Source organism: Solea senegalensis, linkage group LG8 (assembly GCF_019176455.1).
Source record: "Solea senegalensis isolate Sse05_10M linkage group LG8, IFAPA_SoseM_1, whole genome shotgun sequence".
NCBI lineage: Eukaryota > Metazoa > Chordata > Actinopteri > Pleuronectiformes > Soleidae > Solea > Solea senegalensis.
The window spans coordinates 17,929,032-17,950,029 of record NC_058028.1 but is presented as its reverse complement, the minus strand read 5'-3'; the positions used below and the strand labels follow the sequence as shown (position 1 = coordinate 17,950,029).

The 20,998-nt window shown below is 39.1% G+C and overlaps 1 protein-coding gene across 1 annotated transcript; it reads left to right on the top strand.

The window, feature by feature from the left end:
* Positions 1 to 2,038: 2,038 nt before the first annotated feature.
* On the top strand, positions 2,039 to 19,857 carry golim4a (golgi integral membrane protein 4a). The gene is made up of 16 exons (XM_044032664.1): positions 2,039 to 2,694; positions 10,305 to 10,379; positions 10,597 to 10,646; positions 10,772 to 10,825; positions 11,114 to 11,264; positions 11,616 to 11,698; positions 11,947 to 12,030; positions 13,573 to 13,758; positions 13,871 to 14,149; positions 14,841 to 15,127; positions 15,945 to 16,021; positions 16,121 to 16,194; positions 16,333 to 16,551; positions 16,697 to 16,765; positions 16,999 to 17,088; positions 18,703 to 19,857. Exons 1-16 carry the CDS (start codon positions 2,508 to 2,510, stop codon positions 18,859 to 18,861), a joined length of 2,124 nt encoding a protein of 707 aa, XP_043888599.1. The 5' UTR covers positions 2,039 to 2,507; the 3' UTR covers positions 18,862 to 19,857.
* The last annotated feature ends 1,141 nt before the right edge of the window (positions 19,858 to 20,998 follow it).

Sequence of the window (20,998 nt, the reverse complement as noted above, 5' to 3'; positions counted from 1 at the left end):
TTGTGTGTTTGAAGAGAGATCTAAGATGTTAGAAGGCCAGTGAGACTCTTGTTAAATTAATGAGCCTCTAAATTGTGTTTACACAGAGAAGCTGCTGTTGTCAGGTCACATTTATTTTTTTTAAGCATTGGCTTCATTAAAGAGAAACATAAAAACAGATGAGGACAAGGAGAAAGAAAGGAGAGAAAAAAACAACAACCCAAAACAAATAGTCTTCTTGAGCAAATAAAGAAAAAATACTCATTAGGATTGTTATAAAAACTAATTGCTTCTTAGTGTTGTGCCATATTTTATTACAGTGTTTATGCAGTGGTGTCACTGTTAAACAGGATCATCCACTTAACTGATTCTTCCTCTACCTCACTATAATACAATGCTCCTGTTTGTCTCTACAAGATGGGAAGATTGATATGAAGAAATACATTTTAAAATGTGAATATTTCAATCAAAATGTAATGTTTATTTGGCAACTCACTGTCATTTATTTGATTCTGTGTATATAATAGGAGATTTTAGGAGAAAAATGTTTTATTTTTGCAAATTATTTTTATATTGCACAATTTCTACTTTGACCCTTTAAGCCTTTTCCTTCAGAATGAGACTGATGCAGTTTGTTCAGTCTTAGCACAATAAAGAACCTTTTTTTTATTATATATACTGTATGTCCACTATATACTCTAGAACATTTTGTTTTAATGGTGTTGCTGAGATAAGTTTATTTTTTAGTAAAATATAATGATCATTTCTTTTAGATGCACATGTTTTGTAGGTGAGCTCTTTGTCATGATCATGTTTTCTTCTATGTAAAATACAAGTTACCTGTATGTATGAATAAACTCATATAACGTATTTAAGTTATAATACTTGTACACTACAAATATCCTATAATAATTATACTCATCCCTATTATATTCATTTTGAACAGCCTATTTAGCACTAAAATGGTTCTATTTATATTGTCCGCAAACAGTAAAGTATGAAAAATGTGGGTTATTACATCTGCCAAGAAGGTCGCGTTTGTGTGTTTTTTTTGTGATTTTTGTCTGATTATGTATCCATGGCAGGGCTCAAGGAAGATATTAGTAAATTTTAGTGGTGAAACACTTACAGGTTTTCTTTCTTTTTTACTCCATTAATGAAAGCATGAATTTGGTTTAGGATTTGGATCTGAATCATGAAAAACTGAGTGACTTAGCATAGGTTTACACTCTCAGGTGCTTTATCTAATGTATTTGATCATATCTTTGATTTCAAGTTTTATATACATCCAAAATAGGGCTATGCATTGTTAAAAACACATATCACAAAGACTCTTTGAATTGTGATTAATGTAGATTCTTCCTCCTGCTAGTTTTGTTTGGCCAATAACTTACATCAGATGTAGATAATTATTTCTGTTTTGATTTTGATTATTGTTTTCTCCTTATATGTGGCGTATTGCACACTTTAAATTAAATCCCCTACTCAACTCAACCCCTACTTGTTTTTCATTACTCTGTTTATTACAGAAATCCAGGTAGTCAGGAATGTTTAGCAGAAAATGTTTTAAGGTGTAATTTAGGTTAATGTATTTAAATATTCTGCATAGGCAACTCACTGTGTTAGCAATCCTAAAGCAAAAAAAAAAACATTAACACTGTATATTTAAGCATCTGTCACAAGTCACAACATTCAACAATATAATCATATGTCACACATCACTCTTATATTGTGCAGCTCTTTTCAAAAGTTGTATTTTTTTTCAAATGCCATGAAAAATCAATTTCAAATTATTATTATTATTTGTTCACCTTTGCACTGTAGCTCCCTTTATCAGTTTATATGTAACTCATTACAGTTTGTTTGCACAGTTATCAATAACTCTATAGTCAATATAAACTCCCAACCCACACTTCAAAATCTGTTCTTCCACTCTCGAGTTCCTAGCAAAGTTATATGATTGAAATATCTGGCAACCAATCAGTGAGCAGTTTTCCGGAGTGGGGCGGGGTTAGGTAGATTTTCTGGGTTTTGGGGGGGGGGCGGGACTTCCGCGAGAGTTTTAGTTGGATAGCAGCAGGCAGCTGCGGGGCTGACACGTATCTAAAGTTATAGGTGCAAAGGAGGCCGCGTCTGGGACTTGAATATTTAATTTTTTTCCACATACATCTTTGACCTGCGGAACGGAAATAGAAGAGTGAAAGAGGACTAGGAGACGCGGGCGGCAGCCGTCAGCCTCGGTTTGTACTGCGTTTCAAGAGCCGTGAAGTGAAGCGATAATCTGAGCGGCTACTTTGAAGTTACAGGAGAGTGGTTAAGTGGCTGCACTGAAATCATGTTAACCAAAGCCAGTAGTCGCGTTTAAGTCGTGTTTTTCTCTGCGTGAAAATGCTTGGAGGATAAGAGGAGGAGGGAGGGTGGGCTTGTGTGCTTTTCACGGAGGTAAAAAAAAAAAGTTGAGTCGGAAGTTTCCAGCGGCAGAGACGGAGCTTTCTCGCGCATAAAGCGGGGAGGGGTGCGGGTCCAACATGGGTAACGGGGTGTGTTCCCGTAGGCAGCGGCGGATCTTTCAGTGTCTTATGCTGCTCACCGTGGTGTGCGGGATGATGTACGGGGGCTTGATGTCCTACGAGATGCATAAACAGCTCAGGAGGACGGAGGCGATGGCACTGAAGTACCAGCAACACCAGGAATCCCTGTCGGCGCAGCTCCAAGGTAAACACCAAGAGTGAGTGGGACGTGATTTGACTATAGTTCAGTGTCCACGCAGAGGTGACAGGTGAGCGTGAGAACTGCCCGACTCAAAACATTGAAGTTTAAAGTATTCCTCTGTTATTCTTAAAAATGCGTGGCTGTGTGTCAAAGGCGTATTTGCACAAAGATTACGACTTATACATGTATAGCTCATTTTTGACCTTTGACTGTAGGCTGCTTTCTTATCTCGTGATACATCAGGTTACAGGACGGGCCTGAGCAGATTACTTCAACCAAGCGTTCATTTGGTTATACAGGTTTATCTCCTGCATAGTTTGACAGTAAAGAGTGAAATTTGAGCCCACGCTCCTCAGAAGTTAAGTTTACTGCAGATAAAACAGGTTTGGGCAGACATTGTATTGCCTTAGATTGTATTGGACAGTCCCTTTCCTTAACCCTAGCCATAACCACTTAATGCCTAACCCAAACAACCTACCCACAGTTTTGAATCTTAGCACTTAACATAACCAATTCCTCAGGTCTTAATTCCAATTAAGACAGAACATGTCCTAAAGAGGTTGTTAGGTCTCAGAATTGACTTCTGCCATTTGATTTGGACAGCCTAACCAAAACCGTACAATAACCAAGGGTTTACCTTATTTTTAACCACAGTTCCCAAATTATTACTTAGTTAATTAGTAATTAAGTAGAACCCCAGCCTCATTAAGATCAATCTTTGGTCACCATGAGGATTACTGGTCTTGACAAGGTTGGTGTTTTTCCCTGACACACCTGTTTGTATTGGCTGTGTCCCCAGGCTCACCTCTAAAACAGTGCACAGATTAGTATACTTAGAAGCCATGAGGTCAGACAGCACATCTGCTTCTGCAGGTGGGGTAACAGAGGAGGAAGCGCTGTCACCTTGGCATAACATTACATGCAGTTTTATGTTAAAAAAAAGTCTTTAGCATGTCAAATCTCTTTATTTGAGAACGCTTGCACTTAAAATATTATGAAAATCACTCTGATTTTCACAATGGAAATGACTAATTTGCTCTTTCCTAACTGACCCACCCACCCCTTCCAACCAAATTGGAACAGTTTGCATTTAATTGTCACAAACATATTTTGCAAATGTCCTGCACATACTCATTGCTATACTCTATATAGCACATAACGACGAGAAGAAAAACCCAACCCAAAAAGGGTAATGACGTGCAATAATGCCATATTCATGCCCTGAGTGTGAGGAAGTAAGTGTGAGTGCACCAGAGGAGTTCCCCCAGCAGTCTAGGTCTGTAGCAGCATAAGCAAGGGATGGTTCAGCTTTCCCTGAGCCAGCTCTAGCTATAAGCTTTACATTATAAACTAACTTTAATTGCAGAGATAATTGCATCTGGCAGCAAAGTTCCAGCTGAAAAACATTTTAATGGGTTAGCCTTCAGGTGTTGCACTACCTTGATAATGCTCCCGGTCCTGCATACTGCCATGACACTGCTGAAGAAGATATGGTTGCACCACTTTTAAATAGCGAAATGTATATATATATATGTTGACTGATGTGTTTGTGCTTTACTGCCATGCATACAAAACAGTGTCTCACCCACAATGTTAGTACAGCTACTGTATTTATTTCTATGTATTTCTTACTGAATGTTTCTATTCAAAACCTAACTTCAGGGACTTCTTGCCGACCACCCTGCAAAAGATTTAAAAGTCTTGTCCAACCCTACCCTCCCAGATTTACTCCTTTATAAAAACACCTTAACACTGTCTGCATTGTGGGCAGGATGTGAGGTTTTGTGTTGTACCATTATGCCATGAGTTTAAAGTGAACAGCTAGTCAGAGAGTCAGCTCGTACATGGCATTAGGGCTGCACAATATTGGGGACAGATATGACATTGCGTTTTTTCCTTTGCGAAGTCTATTGCGATATTAAAAAATACAAGAATTCTCAGCTAATGGGGCTCATCTGTGAACGGATATAAAGAGGAGAAAACAAAACCTATTATACAGCTCTTTAACTCTCTGTGTGTGCGTGTGTTCGACACTCCGCCCGCAGTAAATACAGTTAGATGGATTTCACTCGTGCGGCAGAATTCTGCTTTTCCTTGTCAGAAAGTTTTTAGGTTTATTACAGAAAATCGGTAGATTTGCCGCTAGTTGCTTTTTTATTTCAAAAAAGTCTGGGCTCTGTAAAGTCACTAAATATGCACACAGAAACGTCACAAAACTAAACGTAAACAAACAGACTGTCTTGGTTCATTCTGTCTCTGTTTCTGTTTCTATATTTGTAATGTGTACAATGTCGTCTTCTCTGTGTTTGGTGTAAAGTTACAGTCCTGGCATATGTACTACATTTTGAGTTGTTTCAGGGGATTCTGTGTGGACAGAGCTATTTCCTTAAAGGGTGTTAAGGGGAACTTTTTGAAAACTGCAAAGAAATAGATGGTTAACCTTTCGTGTCGTTTCCTTCTTGTTTATCACCCATCTTCGGCATGGTGTGTGAGGGACAGCATGTGCATGGCTTGCTGTGAGCTGTGTGTGCTCAGAGAGTGAGTGAGGAGAGCAGAGCAAAGAGCCGGCTCAGAGATGCTTTTCTGCGGCAAAACAAAAGTTGCACATCCTGCGATGTGGCTGTCGCGATGGTGATGCTCAAACAATGCATTGTGCAGCCCTGCATGGCGTCATTGTTTCAGAACTAAGTATGTAAGCCCAAACTGTGGGCTGGGACTGTGATGAATGATTTCAGCCTTTAATTGAACTAATCATCTGATATATGTGCCACTGCTCTCTATCAACAGCTTTACATCAACAGAGTATACCCCATAATGTTGCCTTTAAACTTTCACACATGAGATGTCTGTAACAGCGTATCAATGTATTATGATTTAAGTCTTTGTTTGTTTTTATTGTTGTCTGTGTGCCTAGCACTAAATTTGTTTTCATAGGCGTTAATAAACAGCAGTGGCAAACAAGAAGGCAGCCCAGTAGGAGAAATGGACACTACACAAAGTTTCTGACACATTTATTTAGCTCTCCATCTTAGACAAAGGTAACTAGACAAACATCTTTCTGTCGGTATCAGGTGGCTTCTATACCCCCAATTCATAAAAAATGCATACATCAAGAAGCAGAGAGCATGACAGTATAATGTGATACTTTGCAGAAAGTGATATTGTTTAACTCCTTTTTGGTCTGCTTGAATTGTGCACCACACCCATACGTTCATTGTGAAGTGACGGATCATTCAGTCAATCGTAAGATTTAGGTCGCACAAGACAGATAGGTCACTGCTGATTGCTGTTTTTCCTGTCCTATATTTAGAGGTGTAGCATAGCTTTGGGTTGTGATCCAGCCATATTGATTCACTGTTACCCACTAAACCTCAGACTGGCAGTTGTAAGTCATTTAAAAGCATCAACTGGCACTTTGTGGTATGTCTGCACTATGTCTGCGTCCCCATGATTTAAAACCCATTTACTTCCTCACACACACATGCACCCAATCACACACTCCGGTTTTTCCCGTCTCACTTGCTAAAGCATTGATAAACCTGGATAATTGCACTGCCTCAAAATTAATTTATTATCACCAGCATTTGTTTATTGTAATGAGCACTGTCATCTCAACTGATGATACATTTTGTTTTTGTTCCAGGGATGAAAATGAGTAAATACTTTGTTGTTGCTTGAGATTCAGATGCACTCTCTTCTTCTTTGGTTAAGCCAGGAAATCAGTATTGGACCGGATTTGGGATTTTCTATTTCCTAATGAAAAAGGAAAGGACAAATGTTGTCGTGCAGCAGGCCATCCAAACACTAATGCACATGAAATGAAAAAGAAAAGGCATGACTTAAAACCAAAATTCCTCAAGTCACATCAGGATACAATTCTCTCACATCACATTCCCAGATGAGGGATAAATAAAGTTTATCTTATCTTATCTTAAACCTATGGCTGTTGTGAACAATATATTTGTGCAGGTAAAAAAAGATATATATAGTCCAATGGGACTAACTTGCATTAGCATACCGTGTGTAGACATTTTCATACTACTTTTTTTTAGAATCTCAAATGTCCGAAAGTGTGTCCTTCACACTTTACAAGTGGTAACCAGTCATGAGCATGACGTCATTCATAAGCATCTTAAGCCCCATTTTGAAGCCATGAGATTTGCAATTTGGCCGGCACCTTGCTGAGGTTTTGCAAGTGGAAATTCACATCACTTGCAACCAATCACACTGTTGTCTACTCGTGTGCCATGCTTTATATCTGTGTTGCCCTAAATGTGAATATAATTGACAAAACTGACATCATGTTCTATTAAATAAGCCCTAAGTCAAGGTATTGAGCCGATTAACAACTCAGGAAAATCTTTAACCGTGTTATAGATCAATTGAGAAGTTAAACCATTCAAACAAAGTAATTGCAACCAGCTGAGTCACTTCTTGGTTGGCTATGGCAAACGGGAAGACTGTGTCCCTTCGGCCTCCATCGTCAAGTCCGTTGTCTTTGGTCTATGCCAGGAAGTGTTCGCCATTACACAAATCACAAGAGTTATATTTTCAGTTGGAAAGACTTACCACCCAAAATCATATTTTTTGTCTTGTTAACGCATTCCTAATTCCTATGAAGGCTGCTTTTACCAATAGGAGAAACAAAGAATGCTGCCATACAAGGAGGAAATTTGAAACTCCTGGCTTCAACTAGTTGAAGCTAGTTGAATTGAAAATGTATACAGAGAGGTCCAAAAGTCTCAGTTTTCCATTCAAGTAAATAAGAAAGTCATTTGATAGTGTGAATATGTATACTCCACAAACTAAATCCTGTGGCTCATTTCTCTGTATGATTGATAGTATTTGTGGTGCACACCCATGGCAAATTCTAACCAAACCCATCTTCATCCAGTCTAAAACAGAAGGCCTTTAAAGGTCACCACATAGAGCACTCCCTTGTTCTCGCTCTGCTGATGCACTTTAACCGCACTGCAACAAAAATATGTTATTGGTCTCAAAGTAAGCCTCAAACATTTCCCATGCTCAAGTTTGATTGACATAAGAGCAGGCCTAAAGTGATTCAGTAACTGTGTATATGGAATGTTTTCATTTGCGTGTGTGTGTGGTAGATCCTGAAACATTAGCTTATGGTCATACAGAGTTTTGAGTGTTTTTGCTTTTAGTTTACCTATAGGATAGTAATAGATGAATATGCATCTGATAATAAATCTTCTTCATTAAAACCACATTATCAAATGACATCATCTTACAGGCTGTAGCCTCTTTGTAGCTCTTGCCAAGCTCATCCCTTTTGTCCCTTTAGAGATGTTTTTTGTGTGTTGTGCGTACGTGCATGTGTTCATGTGTGTGAGTGTTGTGGCCTGAACTGAGCTCAGAGCTACATGGCCTCATGACCTCATGAGGCTACAGTGTCTCAAACAAGCTGCAAAATAAAACCTTTCTAATCTGATGTACAGTTCTGTGGAAAACGTCTTAGGGCTTGTTATTTTTATGTCTGTCAAATTCTGTGAACAAGGATTGGGTCAATTGGACACTCTAAATTGGCTGTAGGTGTCAGTGTGAGAGTGGATGGTTTGTCTCTATATGTGGCCCCGTGGTGTGCTAGCGATCTGTCCAGGGTGTACCCCACCTATTGCCCTATGTCAGCTGATATTGGCACAGCACCCCCCGTGACCCTCATGTGGAGGATAAAGTGGTAGAAGATGAATGGATGGAAGTTCTGTGAACATTGGCATTTGGATTGGAATGATGTGACTGAATTTGTATGTGTGTGTATGTAATGCTGACGCATGTCTTGAATAAACTTGGCATAATAGACCTTTTTCTTGACATAAAATATTAAAAAATTCACAGACATTAAACATCAAGCTCATTAGATACAGTTTCATTATAAATTGTATATTTATCATTATAATTTGAAAGTTTTAGAGAAACATATATGACAATATGGTGTATGCCAATAGAAATTAGACAATTAAAAACTATAGACATAACATTTCCTCAAAGGTGGTGCTCGTGTGTTTTATACAAAAGAGCCGGTATTGGTATACACATACGGTACTTATTTACTTCATGTAACATTATGCATATTAATAGTAATAAATGTGCAGAGAAAATAGCAGATGTTTTGTGAGAGGCACCAAAATAATTATACACTAAATCAACAAATTTGATTATTTTCCTCTACAAGCTTGGAATACTGTTTTCTCCCTTTCACTTGTTTACCTATCTGCCTCTCAGGTTTATTATTATCTTGAAATTATTATCAGGTTATTGTTTGACCCACCCCCAGTGAAGGAGAGAGACAGCATTAGAAAATTATTTCTTTCTCTGTCTACTTGATGATAATAACTTTATTTATACAGCACATTTTAAGAGCAAAGTGCCTCACAATAAAAATACATGCTGTTAAAAAGTAAATGATTAACAATGACAACAAAGACCCACACAATATCCAGCTTAAAACAAAAGAAGGCAACCAGACAACCTTCCTAAAACTTTGTTCTAACCCTTTGACCTAACTTTCTATTAGGGCAAAGGGTAACCCTAACCAAAACCCTCTAAAACAAGTAATTTACAGCCATATCTGATACCTGATATCATTTTTGAATAGTTAATAGAATATTTTCCAAGAGTTGATTGGTAAATTGATTTAAAAATTATAAATTAAAATATCATGTGACCCAACTGTGTGTTCTGGGAATCACTGACCTAAAAAGTAAAACAATAACAGACATTATTAATGGCAATTTATAAATGTGTAACTAGTGTGACTTGATCGATGTGCATGAAATAATAAGTGTCTCTAACATTTTTCACGATTCCCTTCCATGTATGGCTTTTTTTTGTTCATGTGAGAATACTATTTAGTAGTTACATCTACAGTATAAATAGTAGCCCTAAACTCAACCACTCCCTTCTTCAGAAATGAGTTTCTACCTCATTAGTACCATGTTTTAGTCTTTGTGAGGTCTATTGGACCTGACTAGGTCAGTGTTTGTGCTAGAAAACAAATAACAATACAAGAACACACAAGGCAAACAAGATATTCTTTGATTCATTGACCAGCTCATTTCAATTTAAAACTTGAAGCTTACTTCTCTGTATTAACTCTGTGGAAAAAAAGAGGAGTCTGTTTAGACAGAGAGTGCATATTTTGGAGAGTAATAGTTTAGGGGTTATGGATGGACACTGGGGAACAGTTTGGTTAAATTACCCTTGTCAGCATTAGAACATTAAATTGTTAAAAGTGAACTCCTTAAAAACAAAAAAAAATAAACACCAGGCACAGAAGCAGCCTGAAACAAAGTATTTGTATATACCTTTTCCCCAGCAGAGATGTGAGGAATACCACAGCTTTCTGTCGATGGGTGAGCTGTCATGTCCTGAGTTCACAGTGTGGCTGAATAAATATCACACCTGGCTCTTATATCAAGCTTTACATGCATATGCTCTCTTCCTGTATGACATTAATGCTTATGTATCAGTATATATGTGTCCTGCATTGTATGTTGCTTTATTTGTGGTTTACAAACCAGTCACTAAACCCCAGTTTTTTGTCTCTCTCTTTATGTACTCCCTCCCTTTATAAACCCCTGCCCCATATTTAGTGGTGTATGAGCATCGCTCCAGGTTGGAGAAGTCTCTGCAGAAGGAGAGGTTAGAGCACAAAAAAGCCAAAGAAGGTGAGAAAAAACGCCAACAAGCCTTGATTCTGAGTCTAGATACATGACTATAAATTCATATCACACACTGAGACTGCTGTCATGTGGAGATAGCATAAACATGTCACTACTGTATTTGCTAAAGCAGAGGATTGACTCACGTTTTCTTTCACAGTCACACTTGCGAGTTATCTTGGTATAAAAAAATAATTAGAGATTGATCTCTTTTAATTTCTAGATTATCTGGTTTATAAACTGGAAGCACAACAGTCACTGACCAAGGAGAAGGTAAGGTACTTTGGACAGTGGTGCACATTGTCAAAACGAATGTTTACCATCATTATTCGTTACAGTAATGTTAAGCCTTTTGTAATATATTTTTATTTTACTTTTACGTTTTTATTTTAAAACAGCAAGAATCCGGCAGCAGATTAAATTCTCTACAAGTGCAACACCAGATGTTAAAGGTATGAGTGAAATATGACACACTGGTGCTAACAGTGCAGCTTTCTGTATTCCTGTCATTAACACTGACACAGGTATCCACTTATTATGTCCCTGTTTTTCTTTTTTATTCATTTGAATGCACTCCCTGACCTTACAAAACCACATCCTTCCTCCTCTTGGTGAGGAAGTGTTTGCCTGTGTGGGGGAGGGTCAAGGTTTTTCATTCAAGGTTCATTATTTATTGAGTTGTCTTAATGGGATCAAAAACAAAAACCGTATGATGACAGTGGACTGTTCTTCTCCATCAGAACCAGCACGATGACCTGAAGAAGCAGTATTATGAGCTACAGGATCAGCACCACGCAGAGGGCGAGGATCACGGCCGGCTGCTGGATGAGCACAAAGACCGTTACATTAAGCTGCAACAAATGAAAGAGGTGGAAATCTCCCAACTTAAAGGTGCATATTCTCCTACGATTCTGTAGTAAAGTCATCTTTAAACACTTATTTTGTCTCCATCTTCTGACTATAATAAGTACTGCGCATGTCTTAATTCAAGACTGAAGAACGTTTTGTTGTGCCATTCAGTGTGTGGTTAATAAACACCAAGCTCGGTCATGTAAAACAGAAGGATAATTCCATAAGATCATAAATGGATGTAACATGATTTAAAAGACACCATATAAATCAAGAGATACTCATTTTCTGTTCATGCGTATACATTTTCCTGTACAATGTTGTTTTTCTTTCTTTTTCAATCGCCTCAAGCTCAATGTTTATGTGTTTGCTGTTTTTTTATTTTCCCTGCAGAGAGTGTTTATAATCTGCGAGAGGAAAATAAACACCTGAGGAAAGCCCACCATGACATTCATGTGCAGCTTCAGGATGTGCAGGTGAAAACAGACATTTTCTTTTAGCTTTTATGCCGCTTTCTGACTCCGATTCAGATTCTGATTCATTTTTGTTCCAAACAATATAAAAAGAAAAATATGTACTGTCTAAAGTTGAACAGTTTCGTCAGTGATTCATGAAAAAGTGCCAGCAATATATGGAGAAAACTTAAATAATAATATAATCTAAGGCATATAAATTATATTGGCAAAAATTAAATGTTAATTTCTGCCCTTTGGCTCCATTTCAGATTCAGCATCAGGACCTGAAGGCCACGCATGACCAGTTGGCACTGACGATACAAGACCACAAGAGTGCGCTGGCTGCAGCCCAGGTAGGGTGGCAGCAGAGAGATGCTGTCTCATTGTTCACTGCAGTCTGGATAATTTCAGCAGCTGATTGATGCTGAGTATGTGCCTGCTTCACTGAGGGAATCTGAGACAGTTATTTGAATAGAGCAGTAGTCTGTCAGCAGGGTCGCTACAGAGTTCAGGGTGGTATGAATGAATCAGTGATGTGGAGGCTCTGTTAGGCACACTTTACTGTACTGTAGGTACAGGTTTTTTTACCCACTAAAACATACCCTCCTCTTTTTTCTCCTCTCCATTCATTCCCCCTTATTCACCATAACAGACACGTTTATTGCAAGGGGCTGTATTATCTCCAGCAGGCAGGAATGAAAGATGCAAAGTGTTTTGCGTCTTAAAATCAATCAGATGTTGCCCGTTCTCCTTGGAAGTGACTTGAATTACACCAGTTTAAATGTGACCCACTCTCCTTTCATTTCCACTCACTTTCAGTCTCTATGTCTGCATTTGCTAATGTGTTGTAAGGCATGTGCTGCTTTTCATTAGTGCTTGTGGTTAGATGGACAAAAATACTTAACTTCACTCCAGGGGGTTTGGTTTAGTCAAAGCAGTACAACTAGAGCATGTTGCAGCCAATCAGCCAGAAAGATATAATGGAGGGACTGAGACAAAGACAGCGAGGAGGAATTTAGAATTTAATTTGGAATGCAAGCCTCAAGCCTGGTTACAGAGCAAGGCTCTGTGTGTGTAACTTAAAAAATTGTGTTGGCGTAGATGCGTTCATGTAGAAAATTCTCAAGTGCCTCAGGAAAACAAAGTGTTTCCAAATGTAGGAATGTGTGTCTGTATAGTTTGTTTGTGTGATGACCACTGTTGTTTTGTAACCTAGGTGAAGACAATGTTACGATGAGTATTGAGTAATTGTATTACATTTCACATTTTACAAATTAATGTAAGTAATTTAAACTGCTGACATGTACAACTCAACATATAAATGTTTTATGGTTGGGTGTAGCTCTCTCCTCAGACACAACACTGCCCGGGGCAGAGAATTGAAGACATGCGCATAGCATCCCTTACAATTTCCACTAAAATATAAGCCAACTCCTTAACTTCCGGTCAGTTATCACTAAGGGGAAACTTAGACTTTGTAAGGTAATCTTAATGATTAAAACTTCCAATATTGATCGAAACTCTTCCACTGTCTTTTATTAGTTGTTTTAGTAGTTAGCCCATAGGGATTCACTGTGGCCTAAAATAAAAGAGGCATTTAAATCTGCACAGCCTTGGCTAAATTCTATTATCCGTCACTGAATACTCTTGTAATTTCTGCAAGTAAGGTGTCTGTCACTTTCAAAGTCCACAGCAAGCAGTTCTTATTTTAAGATTATGACTGATCAGATCATAAGCGAGCAATTTAATAACCAGTAATAAAGTTGTATATTTATTTATTTATTTATTTATATATAATTCTCTAACAGTTTAGACATTTACCCCACTGCATGAAATGACTTCCCCTGGATTGTCTCCCTCACTTGTCTTTTGGTTGTGTATGTTGTTCCCTTCAGGTGCAGGTGGATGAGTACAAGCGGCTAAAGGAGTCCCTCAACAGGACTCCCATCCAAAACCCTGCTCCACAGCAACTGCAAGCAGGTGCTGCTGTAGTTCCCAAACCCCATGTTCATGAAGACCAGAATGCCATAGTAGAACAACCACATAAGGAACAGCCAGCATATGTAGATCACCGGGACACGGTATAATTTTTTGGAAATTCATAATAATTTACTCTAATTTAGTGTACTAATTTAGATGCATAGCAAATAGGAAAACCCTCAAATCTAAATGCTTGTCTTTTTTTCATTTCAGATCAACCACCCTGTGGTAGTGGTGCATCCCCAGTCTGAAATAAAGTCCCATCCCACTGAATCTCACCACACCATGTCGCAGAAAGAGGAGGATGACGGAGAGGGAGAGGCGGAGAGAAGGAGGGAGCTGGCAGAGGAGGAGATGGCTCAGGCAGGGCAGCCTCAGAAGCTCGAAGAGGATCCTGACCAACCACAGGACGAGGAGGAAGGAGGAGAGGAGCCAGAACAGGAACAGCCAGATGAGAATGAACTGGATCGACAGCGACGTCAGCCACAACCGGTTAGAAATGAATTAGATAACTCACTTTTTCTAGCGGGCACACGGTGGAGTAGTGGTTAGCACTCTCGCCTTGCAGCGAGAAGACCCGGGTTCGAGCCCCGGTTGGAACAAGGGCCTTTCTGCATGGAGTTTGCATGTTCTCCCCGGGTTCTCTCCGGGTTCTCCGGCTTCCTCCCACAGTCCAAAAACATGCAATGTGGGGATTAGGTAAATTGGACACTCTAAATTGACCGTAGGAGTGAGTGTGAGTGTGAATGGTTGTTTGTCTCTAGTTGTGTGCGTGGCCCTGCGATGGACTGGCGAACTGTCCAGGGTGTACCCCGCCTATCGGCCAATGTAGCTGAGATTGGCACAGCACCCCCCGCGACCCTCTGGTGGAGGATAAAGCGGTTAGATGATGACTGACTGACTGACTTTTTCTAGCTAGGGTCAAAATGGCTTTACACCTGATTTCCCTGCATCTTACTTTACTGTACTATACTACTACACTTGATTAGAAACCTTAGTGATGTTGTGTACTTACAAAAATGTATATATTGTTAGCTTGCTCTTCATGTTTGTGTATTTTTAATGCAATATTGGTTACTTCATGCTGTAATTTCCATCCATGTCCATCATTCATGTCTCAAAAGTAGCAGCACAACAGTGTGTTTGATTTGGTCTTCTTGTTTTTTTTTTAATCAACTCAAAGGATCCCCATTCAGAGCTGCATCAGGACACCCAGCTGCAGCATGAGGCACACGCCCAGGTGGAGCGTGCGAAGTCGGCCTACGAGCAGCAGCAGGAGCAACAGCGTCTGGAGGCTCAGAGGGCCGAAGAGCGTAAGCAGATTCACATGCGACAGGAGGCTCTGCATGCCCAGAGGGAGATGGTGGTAAAGGAGAGGGAGCAGAAGCTGAAGGAGGAGCAGGAAAGAGAACAGCAGCACCACAGGGAGGCCGACAGACGGGAGCAGCAGCTGAGGGAGGAGCACCAAAGGTCAGGATTCAAATCGACTGCAATCGCTGAAAATCATGCTCATGAGAAATTTTACACTGGTATTAAGTTATTCACTGTAGAGATAGTTTTAATTTCATATGTCTTAGCTGTTGGATGTTCTGCATATTTCTAATACTAGTACAAAGAAAGCTGATAAAGGTTAATTCTTGGTCTGTCTTATTTTAATGTTAATGTTAATGGTAATATTAAATGTCTTATTTTTCTGGGCAGGTATTAACTTGAAAATGAAACAAACTGCAAACCTTACGTGTGTTTGCTCTTTGGCCTTGTAGCTACTGTCTGTATGTGGCCTTTGCAGGTCAAAAAAGAAAGTGAAAAGAAATGATGAATTCAAATGACATGGAATTGATTAACCCTGCAAACAAAATCTCCTTTCCACAAACTGGACATAACATAACACTTGTTATTTTCATGACCTTTTTAAAAACATAGTTTACAAAGTGACCATATAATCTCATAAGATGATAGACAAGAAACAAACAAAAGTAATAAGAAGGAATAAAAGTATAATTACGGTAGTTGTAATTAAAGATTAAAATAAATAAAACAATTAAAGGCAAAGGTTTAGAGGTGTAAAATAATAACAAACTGTTAATATAGTGTAAGGATAAGGGTCAGATAAAAGTACAGAGCACAGTTCTGCACATTTAGCTGTGGAAATGATGTTTAATATCTCACTGAGATGCAGTTACAGTATTTACATATAGAATCCTCCAAAGAAAAATATTGAACCGAAGCGTAATTCATCAAGCAGCACATTTTGAAACCTGTGAATGCCTGCTGTCATTGTTACTAGGAAGAAAACGGAGTATGAGAACATGGACAATGATATTGTTCAAGGAGAAGAGGATGGTCACAATGACGATGAAGAAGGTGAGTCAAAAGATAACCAATAAAATAAACAGTTGATCGTTTCATACTTGCAACACAGTATCACAGCTTGTGTGTGTGTGTGTGTGTGTGTGTTCACAGAGAGAGATGCTCACATGCTACATGAGGAAGAAGACAAACAAGAGACCGATCACAGAGTGCCATCACATCAACAGGTGACTGTACATCATCCATCCATTCTGCTCACTTTTAACTCATTCACTCTCACATTTGTGCCTTTTACTTTTCAGTCTTATATTATATATCTTATATATCTAACAGTGATCTCTTTCTGTGCTCCTCCTCTTGTACAGAATGCTGTAGACGGTGAACTGGACCCCGAAGACGACCCCAACAACCAGGGTGAGGATGAGTTTGAGGAGGCCGAGGATGATCAGCAGCAGCAGCAGCAGCACACAGTTGCAGAAGACGAAGAGGAGGTAGTCGAGGAGGAAGATGAGCCTGCAGCACCAGCACAGCACATAGACACACATCCTGTCCACGAACAGCCTGCTGTGGAGGAGGAACTGGTGGTGAGTACGGATTCAGGGGGAAGACTGAGAGGTGACAAGTTTTTGTGTCACGTTAATAATAAAATAATAATGATTTATGAAGCGCCTTTCACGAAACCCAAGGTCGCTGACGTTTTGAACTTTTGTGCGTTTTGTTTGTGTTCAGATGGCTGGAAACCCAGATCAACAGGAGGACACACTGGATGACCAGTATCAGGAGGAAGTAGAGGACGAGGTCAGTAATACACATGCTCAGGTGTTGCATGTGTTGATACTGAAAGAAACAGCAAAAGATGTGATGGAGAGAGATCAACATGCAGGGAATTCAGATTTAACAGCAAATGTTAGACAAACACGTTCGCTATGGTCACACATTGTTTTAATTCTGTGAAAGAACTTGTGTTTTGTATCTTAGTCTCAAAGTCAGTCTATCATTAACTTCCTCTCATGTGTTTTATTGTTCTAAAGGCTCAGGAGGACATATCTGATGTGCAAAAGAGAGCGCTTGAGGGGGAGGAGGAAGGAGAGGATCCATATAATGAGGAGAACATAGATCAGGTAAGTTCTTCAGTGGGAAACCAGCCTTTTTTTGTTATTTTTCATCCATGTGTTGTTGTATGTGTGGGAAATGCACTCATTCACCACCTCATTTACTTCATATTTTAAAGTGGAGTTGTTTTTTCTTTGTATTTTCAGTTTTGTATTGCTTGGAAGGTTCACTTTTCTAGTGGATAGATTGAGTGAAGAGAGTTCTTTCATGAAAATCTCTTCAACTCGATTGCCAGTTCACAAATTCCACTCATACATGATTTTCTACCAGGACACAGAAAAAATAAAATTAAACAATATAAACTGACTTCTCCCACTCATGGGCAGACGCATGAAAGTCCACCATTTTCAAATTGCAATTTTTATTTATTCCATAATCACATACTAAGAGTCTTTAGGTCAAGCTTTGTGACACATTTCAGCAATACAAACTACAGTTTTTGCCAGTTTGTTGGTGTTCTCTATCTATTTTTAATCGACCTGCTCTGTATTGTACGTACATGGTCCCATCGCTATAGCAACCGCTAATTACAGGTCCCACACAGCTAATTCAGATCAGCAGACCATATTCTGATTTTGGATAATGTTTCTGTCCCTCGTTTTGCACACATTTTTAACTTTTTTAAATTTTTTAAACGCTCAGACATTGAATTAGAAACTTGAATTCATAATTTCAACGTCACATTAATAGCATTTCATAGCAGCATGTCGGATTGTGGCTTCTTTAGTTCATCTGTGTTGTCCTGAACTTGTAATAATTAATGCCAGTGTCTTCATTAGAACCTTTTTATCACCTGGGACTTATCTTATCATACTGACTAAAATCACTGAAAAGCATTGCTATCACATTCCTAAGATAATAATTAAATTAGTTTAGATAATATTAATGTACAGGGATTCACATGTGTGTGTGTGTGTGTGTGTGTTTTTGTCCTCGTAACTTGAGCCGAACCCATGTGTGTCCTGGTAAATGAGGGAGAGCAGGTCGTTGTCAGTGTGTCAGCTTTCCATTCAGACTTTGATTGTGTAGTTTATGCTCAGAGAACAAATAGCCTGCATGTACAGTATATGTCTTCATGCTGATAATATTACATAGAACTCAAATGAGTTGTATAATCATTGACTGAAGATGAAACAAGTGGTTTCTCTTCATGCAAGTTTATCTGCATGTCTCAGGTCAGTTCCTCCTCCTCTTGTTGAACTGTCTTATGTTTCATACACTGTCCGTCACATAATGAATGAAGATACTTGTGTGTCTGTAACCTGAGCTCATTCCACTTCATCCTGTTGTGTTCATGCACAGGAAGCGGGGCAGACGTTTTTCTGGGTGAACCATTACACAAATGTATCGGCGCTTAAAAATACTATTCATTATTTACACTCATTGTCCTGTTACAGAGTGACAAACCTCAGTTTTGTCAATTTCCATATTTATTTCTCCTGTAAAATGGTGTGAAATCGCATCACTAGAATAGATTAAAAAAAAGGTTGGAAAGTTGGATAACTAACATTAACACAAATACAATTACATAAATGTGTCATGCACCTCTGTCACAAATACCTGTAAATGTACAGACTCTGTGAAGTTGAATGTCTCCATTTTGTGCTCGTGATTGGCTCCAGGAAGAAGTAAAAATCCAGGAGGAAGCAAGAAATGCAGGGGACCACAGAAAATACACACACAATAATGAGGAGGAGAATTACGAGGAGGAAGAAGAAGAGGAGGTGGAGGAAGACGCGGCTGCTCAAGGCAAGGGGACCAACCGAAGGGCAGAGATGTAGGACAGACGCAGACTTGAACCAGCTGCACTGCCTTTTCCGCTGCACATGAAGCCGACCATGTCTTTCTTTCCCATGGAATGTCAAAGGAATGAACATAGCCAATTCATTCAAAATTCCAATCAGGAAAAACTGGGATGTTATGCCTGGAAGATGGATGGCTACTGCAAACACTGTGGGGCTGGAAATGATTAGCTTTATTTTGGAAATGGACAGACTTTATAGGATGTGTACTGTACATTTTTCTTTTAAAAAAAATGTTTTTCCTCTGCCACCTCACGTCTGCCTGACTACCTTTCTGGTTCTGGTTTTTGTTCGTCTTTTTCGTTGTTTTACAGAGAATGTATTTTTTATCGTGTACTGTTTTTGTGTAAAGAAAACAGAACAAAATGATGTAATAATGTTCTCATGGTCAGGCCTTCTTACACTCTGTATGATTCATGCAAAACTTGGTTGTTGTTTTTTTTTAAGTTTAATTTACGTCCTATTTTTCAATCACTTAGTTTCCTGTTATTTATTGCTTACTGTAACAACTCTGACAATCATGAAAAATGGGACATTTATCTGTTGTTTTTGACTGAGCTGGTCTTTATTTCATAATGGGTTTCACCATGAACATTTCATCAAATTGAATCAGAGAGATATTTCTGGTGAAGCAGTTTTGCTCCATTAGTGTCACTCTGACATGTGCCTTTCCATTGTTGGAAACTTTTCTGGGTCTAAATCCTTTAACATTCACTCCACATTTAGTGACCAAAATCTTGCCTATTGCTTCAGCGTTGCCTTAAAGTGGTCCGCTTCATTTTAAATGCTGGTGTGAAATAAATTCACAAACTCTGATGCAATTTAATGCAACATCTTTAGTCTACTGTGCAATGTATAGTAAAAGAAATATCTATGTTTCCTGCCAGTAAGATTTGATACAAAGCAGTGGGATTTTGATTGTACTGAACCATGTTTGTTACCTGAATGGTGAGTGGAATAAAGAGGCTGAATGATCTCGGGGTAAGTGTGACTTTGTTCTCTTCTAATTAAGCAGTTTTTCTAAAGTATTTTTAGATGTTATTATAACAGGCTAATGAGTTCCCAGATAAGTGGGTTGTGGTTCAGCTTCATCCTTCCATCTTATCTGCAGTGAAAAGTATTTTCCAGCCTTTTAAAGGGGAAATGACTCATCGTTAAATCATAAACTTAAATGGCTGATTATTTGCGAATGAAATGGCAGCCATTTAAACTGCAACATGAAGCATCTGCTACTTGAAAGTATTGAAATAACAAACTGGCCTGCAAAACAGAAATCTGAAGATCCAAAGACGGATTCACTGCACTAATAAAGTGGCGGGTGTGAGTGTGTGGGCTTCAGCTTAGCTGCTTTAAGGTCCAACATGATGTGCATTCAGTGATGGTGTTCTGCAGACCTTGGTTGTAACACGTGTTTATTTCATTAACTGTTACCTTTCAGTGAGAAAAATCCCAGTAGATCAGCAGTTCCTGAGATACTCAGACATGCTGAAGTAGAAGACTCTGAAATCACCTCTCTTACGCCTTCTCATGCTTGGTTTGGACTTCAACAGACCGGCGCTTAAACAAATTAAGTTGCTGCTATATGATTGGCTGATTAGATATTTATATATAGGTGTACCTAATTAATTGTATACATTATGTGTGTGTGTGTGTTCGTATTACTTTACACATATTCCACATTTGGATTTTTTCTCTTCAGAGTTTTCAGAGGACGTCGTCCTGATGCTCTTGCGCTGTTGCGGCCTGAAGTAACTGCTGACCAAATGTGAGTGTTATTGACTTGCAGCAAGTTCACACTCCCCTTAAAACATGTGCCATTGTTTACAAAGTCAGTTAGAAGAAACATTTTTATTTTTAAAACTGCCGTGTGTCACTTTCAAACATAATCAAATGTTGTGGTTCACGTCCACCAGGGTGTTTTTGATGACAGAGACAGTCCTGCTTTGTACCCAGCATCGTACGCTTGGTGGCCACGCCTCTAGAAGGTGTCCAGTAGAAGATTGACAGGTACTCTTACCAAGAAAATCCCTCCCACAGCTGGCAGTGCCAACACGGCGCACAAGACGATCGTTCCACTCTGGTGGAATGACCTACCGACCGCTACCAGAATAGGGGC